Raw genomic sequence first — 12,957 nt, forward strand, 5'->3', positions numbered from 1 at the left:
TGTTTTTAGGCACCACTGTGACTCACTAAACCCCCACTCAGCTGTGGCCTAACCTGGTAGGCACTTAAACTCACTCAGTGCCTAAGGGTGGTTTTTTGTTGTTGTTTTTTCTCTATGGACATGCGCACTGCAGCCTCTCTCTAGGTGCTGAGGTGCCAATCTCCTGCCTGAGCATGTGCACTACTGCTTCATGATAGGCATCTGGAGATATCTATCTCCCACCAAAGCCCAAGAGCAATTCACAAACTGGGAAAGATAGGCATTTGATCACCTAAGTTATATGCAAGGCGGGGAGGTGGAGGACTTTCCTTATAACCTTTAGCCTAATGGATAGGGTACTCAGCCAGGATGTGGGAGACCCCTGATTCAAGTCATCCCTCCACCTGAGCGGGGGAAGGGATCTTAACCAGGGATCTGCCATCTCTCAGGTGAGTGCCCTAGCCATTACTCTAGAGTCATTCTAACTCTTTCTGTGGCCCAATTAATATTTAATTATTCAGTTGTTTAAAGTGGAACAACTTTAATAGGAGAAATTGAGGGAGCCCCAGATCAAAATATCCCATAGCCCAGTGGCTAGGGTATGCACCTGAGAGGTGGCAGACCCCTGTTCAAATCTCTTCTCCCCCTCAGGAGGAGGGGGAACTTGAATTGGGGATTCGAGTGGGATTGGTGAGTATCCTGTCTTTTAGGCTAAAAGTTATAAGGGAGCTGCTGCTCTTCCTCCTTCCCCCCCCCCGGTTTTGTTTCGCTGCACCCATCCCCCTTCTGTTTTGTTTTGGTCCCCATCTGCAACTTAGGTGGCTGAACACCTATCTTCCCCTGGTTCATGGATCACTAGGGAAGCTAGGTGCCCCGCCTGCAGCCTGGATTTATGCACATGTTGCCAAGAGAGGGCTTGGCACACATCCCTCTGACCAGCAAAAACACCTTTGACCAGTGTCTCCCATTGGCTAGTTTAGTCAGCACCCAGCTGGGTGGCTTTTTTGATAGCATTCTTAGGTGCCTACCTCTCCCCATTCATAGTATTAGGGAGCCGAGGTGTCGAACTTAGGCTTTGTGAATTGCAGTGTTGTTTCTGTGACTCTCTATGCACCTAAAAGTTAGGTACCACGATGCTCAGCATTGCAATTCTTACGTCCCTCCATGGAGCTAAAGAGATGCATTGTGATTGCTTGTACAGGTAGTTAAGCGCAATTTTCAAAACAGGTTTTGTTGACTTCAATGTCCATGGACCACATTCAGTGAAGAATGTGGGACAATCCTCTATTGGATAAGGCTTGCATAATGACTCCTATATATGCCACAGGAAAGGGAACATAGGCAGGGCATGAACTCTGGCTGACAAAACTGTCTGTGAGGCAGTTAGCTGATCTGATGTAGAAGCAGCCTTCAGGTGCCAGATTAGCATCCACTGGTCCCACAAATGTGTCAGCAAAGTTAATTTAAAGCTGCTATAATGGGATATACTGATCCTTTAAGGCTGGTGAAGGAGTCCTCAACTGCCCGTACTATCCTGTCCCAGGCTATTCTTTCTTAAAGACATACCTATAAGACAAGGAATGCTATTGCTGATGAAGAGTAGCCTTTCTGGAAGAGGCATTTTGTAATTTGGAAAAGAAACCTACTGCTATCTCTGTTCAGCGCCTAAGATCTGGGTTCCAAAAGCAGTTACTTCTTGTTACAAAAGGATGCATCTTTAAGTTGAAGAGGAACCGCTCATGTACGCAAGCATTTACTGGATCAGGACTTTGGATTGTAAGCTTATTTGGTCAGGGACTCTCTCTCACTATATATGTGAACAGTGCCCAGAACAATGGGACCTGAATCTGAATTGGGACTTCTGGGCGACACTGTAATACAAATGATGATTCTAAGAGAAAATTCTATATAAAGGCGAAAGAAATCAAATTCTGCTATGGAACGTTCACAGAAGAACACCATGGAGACAGCTAGGTCAAAAAAGATAGAATTTCCTAAAAAGAATATGATTTAAGGTACTTGACATTTAAAAAAAACAAAACAAAAAAGGAATAATTTATAAGAAAAATTTAATATAATAAAATACTGTTTATTTTAAGGAAACTCTTTATACTAAGGCCAAAGTTCTGATACTTTTTTTTGTTGATGTACCCCTTTTCAAATGCAATGTTAATCATGGACCCCCCCCAGCTGAGAAACTGATTGACAAAAGTATATGTTTACTTCATATAAACACGTTCTATTAGTAATGCTTTAAGAAAAAGAGTATAAGAGTACTTAGAGATAATCAGTGAGATGGGTGTGCCTACGTCTTACTGCAGTCTGTCTTTTCTTGGTGTGATGATTGACAAGTAAACTCATAAATCATTCTCCATTTCCAGTCGGGACCTGAACTTTGTCTTCATAGCTGTCATGGTACAGAATGATGCTTCATATATATATGTTATTGGGAAAGGTAGTGACACTTTCTTTGCTTCTGTAACTAAAATTGGGTACTCTGCAGCAACAGTTGGCCAAAACTGTCAAGGTGTCTATTCCTGAAACTTAATTTTCAGGGTGCAGTCACAGGATAGTTCGAGCAGATCCTGTCCTGCTTTTCCACTCCAATGCCAAGATGACATAGCAAAAGTTCAGAATGGATCCCAAACTCAATTATATTCCTCCATGCTTATATTATTGAAAGTTGAGCAACGATTCTATCTCTCATGCAGTCAGATGTGATGCTATTAGTATCCAGAAATTCTGTCAATAATGGAAACATCTCTGAGATTCCACTGCTCAGCCTAGTTTTCCAAATCTCCATTTTCTTCTGAAAAGCTGCAGTCTTGTCACTCACCTCAAGTATGGTTGTATCACCCCCTTTGTCTGGACAGGTTTAGTGCATTCAACAAGTTAAAAATGTCTGTGAGGTATGCAATCTTCACGATCCATATCGGGTCAGTAAAGTTTGCGGCGATCTTGGGATTGTGCACAGAAAGAAAACCCAGCAGCTCTTTGTGAAGCTCAAAAACTCTTTCCAACACTCTGCTGTGAGATAGCCAACACACTTCTGAATGAAACAATAATTTGTCATGTCCTGCACCCATTTCTAAACACAGCTTTGCAAAAAGGCATGAATTCAAAGGCCAGGACTTTACAAAATTCACAACTGTCACAGCAGCATTTAGCACATCTTGTAATTCGGGTTCCATTTTCTTTGATGCAAGGGCCCGGTGGTGCAACATATAGTGTGTTACAATTACCCGTGGGTTTATGGCTCATATTCTTGCAACAACTCCACTCTTATTGCCTGCTGTAGCAGCATCACTGTCCATGCAAACAGCAACACACTTCTCCCAATTCAGCAATTCAGCTTTCATGAAATATCCAATAGTTTGACTATTTCCTGACCTGTTGTCTGTTCTGGTAATTCCTGACAAAAATGAAAATCTTCTAAAATTTCCCCCCAGCCAAACCTAACAAACAAAAACTAATAATTGTGCTGCATTACCAACATCGGTTGTCTTATGAAGCTGGATTGCAAACTCTTCACATGTACGTAGACTTTCAGTTAGTTGGCATTTTACATCATTTGAAAGCTCTTCAATTCTCCTACTAACTGTATTGTTATAAAGCGGTATGGCCTTAAGTTTCTATGCTGCATCTTCACTTACTATCACTTTGCATGTTTCTACAGCAGCTGGAAGAATCGGTACTTCTCCAATGGTATGGGATTTTTACTCTTTGCAGTCTGAAGCACTGTTAAGAAAGATGCTTTCAGAGCCTTTTCCAGAACCAATGTTATGTTTGTCATTTGAGTTTTCTGTCAATTGTATTCTTCTTTCATTGAAAAAGTCTCTAGATTTATCTTTATAGTCCAGGTGCCTTGTTGTTTCAGCTTTGCAGGTTTCATTGCTTCGTTTGATAGGATTTGTAAGCATACAAACCCTTGGCTGATGATCTATATATGAATGTGAAGTTTTTAGTCAAGATTAACAGTAAAACTCTCAATAATGGGTTTAATCTATGCTCACAATATTTATGTAGGTATTTCATTTTTGCATGTTTATTTTTGTGCATTTATTTTGTTTTTATATTCTATAGCATCTTTTGATTGGTTAATGTGCGTGCAATATTCAGTGGCGCAAGTACATTTTAATTCTCTATCTTTGTTTTGCTTTCTCCAAATGTACAAGGAAGTGTTCTTTTATGCTGTGTTCAGATCAGAAGCCTAGTTAATTACTGTATTAGTGATTTGAGAGATGCAGCTTAATAATCCTGTGATACTCCATAAAACATGCATTGTAGAACACTTAAGTTAAAATGCTACATGCATTTGTAACAAAAATCAGCATCTTTCAATAAACTTTACATTTTGAAATTTGGAGCGGAGCCCGGAGCTGGAGCGCGGAGCAGCTCCGGAGCAGTGGAGCTGCAGGTTTTTGCCTGGAGCTGGAGCGGAGCCAGAGCACAGCTCCAAAGCCCTGTTTTGAATCAAGATGGCAAATATTCTCCTGGGGAATGCATTTCCATAAATGTCCTGTTCAAAGTCTCTGAAAACTTGACTCTAAACACAAGGATCTTAGGCTGTCTGTCTGCATTGTATGCTAACTTGCATTGGCTACCCATAGCCCTGAGAGACCAATATGATAGTTATAGATTTTTCAGGCCAGAAAGGACTGTAATGATCATCTAGTCTGACCTCCTGCATAACACAGAGGATATAATTTCACTTAGTAATTTCTAGCACAATAAACTGGTTTTGAATTAGAAAAAAAACCAAAAAACCCAAGTATATAGGGACAAAATTAGAAAGGCCAAGGCACAAAATGAGATTAAACTTGCTAGGGTATTAAGGGTTAAAAAAAAGATTTTACAAATACATGAGAAGCAAGAGGAAGATCAAGGACAGAGTAGGCCTATTATTCAATGAGTAGGGAAAAACAATAACAGGAAATGCAACAATGGCTTAAGGGTTTTTTGTTTCAGTTTTCACCAAAAAGGTTAGCAGTGAATGGATGACTAACAAACTGAACATCAGTGTAAGTGGTGTAGCATCTGAGGCTAAAATAGGGAAAGAACTAGCTAAGAATTATTTAGCCAAGTTAGATGATTCCAATTAAGCAGGGCCTGATGAAATACAACCTAGAATACTTAAGAAACTGACTGAAGAGATCTCTGAACCATTTGTGATTATCTTTGAGAACTCATAAAGGGCAGGAGAGATCCTGGTGGACTGGAAAAGGGCAAATATATGGCCTATCTATAAAAAGGGGAATAAGGCTCACCCAGGGAATTATAGACCAGTCAGTTTAACTTTGGTACCCAGAAAGATAATGAATAAATAATCAATTTGTAAGCATCTAGAAGTTAATAAGTAATGCCTTGGATTTGTCAAGAACTCATGTCAAACCAACCTAATATCCTTCTCTGACAGGGTAACAACATTTGGGGGGGAAGCAGTAGATGTGATATATCTTGACTTTAGTAAGGCTTTTGATGCTGTCTCACATGATCCCCTCATAAGCAAACTAGGAAAATATAGCCTAGACAAAGTTACTATAAGGTGGGTGCACAACTGCTAGAAGAGCATATCGAGTGGGGTCCCACAGGGATCTATCCTAGGTCCAGTTCCGTTTAATGTATTTATAAATGATTTAGATAATGGCACAGAGAGTACAGTTATAAAGTTTGTGGATGATACCAAATTGGGAGCATTTTGGAGGACAGGATTAGAATTCAGAATAATCTAGACAAATTGAAAAAATGGTCTGAAATACATGGGATGAAATTCAGTAAGGACAAATGCAAAGTACTACACTATAACAATGCTGCAAAGAGTACTGAGGGTGTTTATATGAGGAGGGAATTATGCAAAAAGTAGCTTTTGGGCTCCAGGTTCAAACAACAAACATGTTTTTCGGAAAACAAAACAAAAATACATGAATAATGTTCTTTTAAACTTAAACTCCTATGTAATTCGTTGTGTCTTGAATTATGGTAAATCTCCTAGGTGGATTATTCTACTGGACCTGTTTTAAACACAATTTTATTATCATTTATAAGTTGTATTAATAATTATACCATCTAAATTATTGTATGTTTAACTGCAATTCAAGTAAACAATTTATACTATAAACTATTGAAAACTTAAATTGAAATGTTAAAATATAGCAATTCTCAATATTTCCAACCCTTTAAGCATATTGAATTGTGTGTGATTGACACAAGTACACTATAATTTGTCCTATTTGTGTATATTTACACCTCCAATGTCACGTTTGATGAGATTGTGTGGTTGGCTTGTCAGAGCAAGGGATTTAGGAGTATTGAGGGACCTGGTTGAGGCACTTAATGATCCGCCTCTTGACAAGTTTTTTGACCTCTTTGTGTTTTAGTCAACATATCTAAATTAGGTGAAACGTCACTGAAAAATAATTTAATAGATGAGCTCTGAGCTTTCCTTTAAATAAACAATCTGCCAACCAAACAAATATTATTTGGCTGACAAAAACTGTACACCATTCTCAAATTTTCATTTCTTTTGTTTCTCTTTTTTAGTGAGCGACAGTTGCTTCAGGAACCTTGCTGAAGATCGCAGTGGGATAAACCTTAAAGATCTGGTCCAAGACCCATCTTTGTGAGTATCTGACTGCTACAGCTGAGCATAGAAAAGCTATGTTATTATATCCTGTGTGTGTGATTGTAATTAGGGACAGATTTAGATATGATGAAGCACACTTTGCTTTTGTAGCCGTCTGTATATCATGTGCTGAGTCTATAATACAGACAGATGTGACTGGAACCACAGTGTGTCTTTCTCTGAGGAGACAGGAAAAAGAATGGCATCATTGATTTAACTCCCAAGGAGCACAGATAATAAATGGAACACTTTGTCAGCAGCAGGGTTATTGTTGTAAAGGAAGACACATTGTACTCATGTCCTCTTCCTTCATTTTTTATAGGCACAAAACATCATATAACTAGATTTTAATCTCCTGATTTTGAATTTACTTCAGAGTTTTCTTTACCTTGGAAGTCTTTGTTTTCTTTATATCTGATCTGATTTTCTTCCAGCTGATTTTTTTTTAAAACTCCTGTTTCTTTCAGTACTTTTTATTTATGCCAAACAAATTTTTGGCAACTTCACTTCATACTAGGAGAACAGGTCAGTTACAGTCCCTTCTTCATCCCATAACACAGACACAAACTTTGAAAGTCTAAGGCAAGAGGCCAAAGAAGCACAAAACTTATGTGGTCATCCTTTCTAATCTTACTTGTTTAGTGACCAGGCCAATGCACACATCCTCCCATTCAGCCATAGTCCAATATAGGACTGTGCGTCTGTCTGTTTCTATAAATCATATTTCCCCCTTACAAGCCCTGTCACTAGGAAGTGAAGCCATGTTTAATATTGTGTCAAACATGGCTTTTCCCAGGTTCCTCCTGAAGTAATATTAAAAATGCTTTCCCCATTGCTATAGATAAACACCCAAGTGTATCACCTGTTGTAAGAAAATGTGGTCCTCTCTCTTTCTAGCAGAGTTGATTGTTCCTTTTTATAATGGGTATTGAACATGATTGGCCCTATCAACATAAACAGGTAAAAAGTTTTCAATATTGGTTGAGAAGCAGCAGAGAAGAGGCCATGTTTGAAACCTTATTTCAACATGGAAGATTTTTAATGATAGATGCAAGCACACCAATTAATTTGTCACATTGCTAGAGCAAAAAAGCGACATCGATGTCCTGAAGTTTCAAACTGAGGGAACTAGCTCATAATGTATTTAGTGTATGATCATTCATACCACAGAAAAATAAAAAAAGAAGAGGGGAGGCGTACATTCATTGCCTGAGAAGTTATTGAATGATGAGAAACGGGAGGCTAAATTTTCAAACATGACTAGAGATTTTAGGTGCCTCGGTTTTGGGTGTCCAATTTGAGACAACTTCAAGGGGCCTCGTTTTAAGCGGAACTTTACTTCGTGCTTTTTTTTTATTCTTGAGAATTGTAGCTGTTTGTAGTGAGATGCAAATGTGATTTCAAGAGCTGTACATAGTGTACAACAGTGTCTTAAGAGTCCTGTACAGCTGTAGTCCAGTTACAAAGATTCAGTCCAGAGATGGTGAACGGTGTTTGTTGTGGAGTATTGGTTTTTCTTTCAAAGTAGTGAAATCCTCCAACTCCTTCCCTCAGCCCATAACTTGTATGAGATAGATTGTAATCCATTAATTAGTTTAAACTAGGAAAATCAAAAATAAATTGTGACTATTTGTAGCATAAGTAGTAGTAAGTGGCTGCTGAGATTGATTAAAAGGTGAAGCAAGTTTGGGACATTTACTCAGCCTCAAAACCAATTACTTTTTCAAGAATAATGATAATAATAGATATATTGTACAACAAACTATAATACAAGAAAGAAATAGTACTTTTCTCTTCCCTCCTGATGATGTGAATGTGTTGTGCTCTCTTTTTCTATGACTTTCCTGATGGACATTCTTATGAGGTAGGGATTTAAGTAACTGTTTAAGAACAGTTCTTATAAAATGTGCAGTTGTGTGAGGGAATGGCCAGTATAGAAAATGACTGAAGTGATTTGACACCTAATGCCACATTATTGGGTCTAGTCCTTTGCCAGAGGAAACCCACCTGGCTGTTAAAGACAGCTTTTTTTGTCTCCTTCTGCCACCAGAACAATGCAAAGGGGACAAAGCAGGGCAAATGATTGGGCCTACAATGTCAATAAAGGTGATATATCAGCATTTTTATGGGAGAAGAGTAAAGTTGAATTATATTCTGAGGAGCAATTGGCTGAAATTATCTTGTATAATTGTTGTACTGAATAGTGTTTCAGTTGCTGGCTGTGTGTGTGTTTGTGTTCTCTCTTTGTGTGGTGCCGGCTCGGCGCAGATAGCCAGCCCAGCAGACCTCAGTCAAACTGTCCGAAGAGACCACAGATTTGGTTTAGTGGGGAAGGCACATGGCAAGATTTATTGTCAACGAAGCACGGCCCTAGCTCCCCAGATCAATGTCTACAGTTACACTAGCACACGTATGCCTGTTACAGTGGACCAGCTCAGTGAGTGGTGGGACATTCCGTTACCCCTGAGGCCAAACAAAGGGTTAAGGCGAGGCATCCCAACATTTATATACTGAGACAAACAATCTGGGATAAACAACTTATGTATCACCTTACCTGTTTCACAACGTTTGTTACCTCCCCTTGTACCTTCCTCCTGATGTTTCAGACAAAACATCACTATTCATCACTTCTGTCAAACCATCTTATCGTTTGCTAGGTTGGAGTGTTCTTGTCCTAGGCTACTGGAATGTATTTATATATTCAGTGTGTTTTAGCAATGCTAGCAATACCAGTGCCGAGTTCATGTACAGGACAGTGAACTTGCAGGCAAGTATCTGCTTTTGACAGGGCATAACTTTTGCTGACTTTGGTTCAGGCCTTGTACCATCTCGTGCTCCAGACTCTCTTACTACTACAAATAGCATGTCGTGATTCAAATAAAACAGTTTAAGAGAGCTAGAATTCAAAATAATGTAGGTTTATTAATATATATATTAATACTGATACTTTGTGTATAGTATTAATGTCTAAATTCACATTATCAGCAAGTGATGTGGTCAGAGGTGGTAGAAATACAGTATTACTCTTACAGTCTGACATTAAAAATGTTTTATTGCACCAACTTCTGTTGATGAGAGATGACCTGATGAAGAGCTCTGTGTAAGCTTGAAAGCCTGTCTCCCTCACCAATAGAAGCTGGTCCAATAAAATATATTACCTCACCCAGCTTGTGTCTCTAATATCCTGGGATCATCACAGCTACAGCAACACTGCATATATTATAAATGTTTCTCTTGCATCAAATCTGTATGATACAAAATCTTAATTACAAATGGCTTCTCTCTTTTGCATTAGCTTTAGTTGTTTTATATATTTTTCTCAAATATACTGGTGTCTATATAGTCTTTTGTCATGTTTAGCTTCTGTCAGAAATCTAGTGTCGTCACAGATGTTTCATTTTTTTTGCAAAGAGTTGTCAAATAGAAGCCTATTCTGCAAGGTTTTAAGTGTGATTATATACTGAAAAGGAACACTTTAAAGATGTCATTGTAGGGTTCTATGTTTAGTATCTGAGTGACATCATATCAGTTGTGCTGAGTTACCAATAATAGATTTTCTTTTTCCTGATTGACAGCCCTGCAAACTCACTGTGGGCTCTGACAAGCAAACTGTTCTTTCCTTCTCACACATCATCACCAGTAATAAGGGTTTACTGGCCAGATTAGGCCTTCAGTCACAACTGTACTTTCCTATGGTCTTTGCTCATGTCTAACTGGGGGTTTGCACATGTCTAACTGAATGGCCCTGTAAATGGAAGTTGGTAAAAATATTGATGGGACACAAAACAATGTAGACTCCAGCTCACTCTCTTAGCATTGCAATCAGCAGAGCTAATAGGAGTAAAAATCAATAACAACTTATTTTAGTTGCTATGATTACCTAACATGGGCTAGAACTACACAAAGAGAACAAATCTAGATACTGATTCTGCCTCTGATCTAGCTCTATACATCATTCCAATAGCTTATAGGAGCCACAGAAAGCATTGCATCAGACCACGGAAGAATTTCCCTGGTGTAGGCACATCATAGGTGGTCTTTCTGTTAGTGGGTCCACACAACCCCCTTGCAAACAATGGCATAAGGGGTGCCAGAGATGGTCTGGATGTGGGAGGGACCAGATTGGGAGCAGGTCCATAGCACACAATGCTATAGAAATTCCAGAATTCTGTTGGCTGCTGTAACCAAACGGGCTGCTGTAAGTTAGGGCAGACATAGATGTTAGCAGGATGTCCTTGCTGATACTGAAGAGGAATTTTCAGGAGTTCCTTGAGGTTCTGGAGGAAGGCAAAGAATGAAGGCTGGCCAGCTCATGTCACCCACAACTTAGGGGCATGTTGAAGAATTTTTTTTTCCGGTTCTGTGTTCCAAACCACTAGGACAAATGGATATTAGACATCATTCAGCAGAACTACCTCTCAGAAATTTCTTCCCTTCCTACCAAATTTCTTGTCACTAAATCGCTTTGCTTTAACCCTTCGAAATGGACAGTGTCACAAGGTGCCTCTGTCATTACCCAGTGTACTCCACTGCCTGGCCAGTTTGTGTGGTCTCACAATCACAAACACACACCAGCTTATCTTTCACCAAGGTGTGTATTTATTCTTTTCTTACAAAGTTACATAGTGTAATGCAGGTTTACAGCAAGGGGAGGCTTCCCCACAACCTTCATTCCTCAACCCAGGCTCACCCTCTGTGCTTTCTTCTGCAGTAATCTCCGTGATCCAGGTGCTTCTGATTATGGCCTGTCACAGACAGTTATGTCAAACACTCCTGGACATTGGAGCAATTTCCCCACAGGATTGAGATCCTACTCATGGATCCTACTCTTGGAGACTGTTTTCTAAAGAGAGTGGGAGTACAACCAATTGCTTGGGAAGCACCTTTTCCAATACAGTAACTGTCACGATTTTGGTGGTGCTAAAAGTGTGCCTGAGAAAGGAGTGAATTAATGTATTCCACTATTTAGGAAACCTCCTGATCATGTTCTAATACATACAAAAAGTTATTTGGATCACCCAGAGAGCAATCCAGTTGCTGCAACAGCATAGGTTGGTAATCTGTCATGGAGCCAGGACATGCTGCTACCTTTCAATTGGAAGACAGAAATGAGTGAACCATTGTGACTTCAGTTATCCTGACCAGTTGGTGAATGACCTCCTTCAAGCTAGAAAGGATTCTACAAGATTCTGCATCCAAAGGCTTACTACTGCATCTGTCATGTTTTCAAACCCTGGGATGACACAGTCTCAATGAAAAATCAGTATTGGTCAAGATTGTCTTCACCTTCTGCTCAATGGCTGCTTTGAAGGACTGAGCCTCAGTCCTTAAGGCCTCAAGTGATTGAATTTTAAGCTCTCTGGGCTTCTTCCAGAAAAGAAAGTTTACCTTCTCATCCTCGTTGTCAGATTTAACAAAATAGTGGCAAAGATCTGTTCTTGTATCAATTCTGGTGGCCAACTGGAAGTTTAATTTAGTCCTGGAGCATTTGATAGAATGAAATCAGAAAGGACCATTAGATCAACTAATCTGACCTCCTGTATAACACAGGCCATAGAATTTCACACATTTACCTCTTCATTGAGACCAATGACTTGTGTTTGACTAGAGCATATCTTCTAGAAAGGCATCCAGTCTTGATTTGAAGACATCAACAGTTGTAGAATCCACCACTTCTCTTGTAATATTGTTTGAGTGGTTAATCACCCTCACTGTTAAAAATTTCTTCCTTAATTCTAATTTTAATTTGTCTGGATTCAGCGTCCATCCTTTGGTGCTTGTTATACTTTGGTGCTTGTTATACTTTTCTTCACTAGATTAAAGAGCCCTTTTGTACTTGGTATTTTCTCCCTGTGAAGGTATTTATACACTCAAATCAAGTCACACCTCAGTCTTCTTTCTGATAAGCTAAATATATCTAGCTCTTCAAGTCTCTCCCTGCAAGGCCTTTTCTCCAGCCCTCTAATTATTTTTTAGGCTTTTTTCTCTATCCTCTCCAATTTTTCAATATCCTTTAAAAAATGTATATCCTATAATAGTATGCAGTATTTATTATCCCAGTACCATATATAGAGTGGTAAAATCACTTCAATAATACCCAGGTTAAACTTTCAAGGGATAGCCCTTTTCTCCATAGCTCTAGTAGCTCATGTTGAGTTGCTTGTCCACTCTGACCCTTAAATCCTTTTCAATCACTGCTTTCCAGGATATAGTCCTCATACATTTCTTTGTTTCTAGATGAATGACACTGCATTTGGCTGTATTAAAACACATTTTGTTTCAATGGGCTCAGCTTATGTGTGATCCATATCGCTTTGTATGACTACCCGGTCCTTATAGTTATTAATCACTCCCCA

The 12,957-nt window shown here is 39.2% G+C and overlaps 1 protein-coding gene across 12 annotated transcripts in view; it reads left to right on the forward strand.

The window, feature by feature from the left end:
• The window catches only part of GPHN (gephyrin), a 662,403-nt gene that overhangs the window by 247,431 nt on the left and 402,015 nt on the right, over nt 1-12,957 (forward strand). For all 12 annotated transcript variants that reach the window (XM_026651346.1, XM_026651349.1, XM_026651348.1 and 9 more), the window contains exon 2: nt 6,520-6,598. In XM_026651346.1, the coding sequence (XP_026507131.1) occupies nt 6,520-6,598 (79 nt within the window). The remainder of the gene's footprint in view (nt 1-6,519; nt 6,599-12,957) is intronic.

The sequence above is a fragment of the Terrapene carolina genome, unplaced genomic scaffold (genome assembly GCF_002925995.2).
Source record: "Terrapene carolina triunguis isolate 2854851 unplaced genomic scaffold, T_m_triunguis-2.0 Scaffold96, whole genome shotgun sequence".
Classification (NCBI taxonomy): Eukaryota; Metazoa; Chordata; order Testudines; family Emydidae; genus Terrapene; species Terrapene triunguis.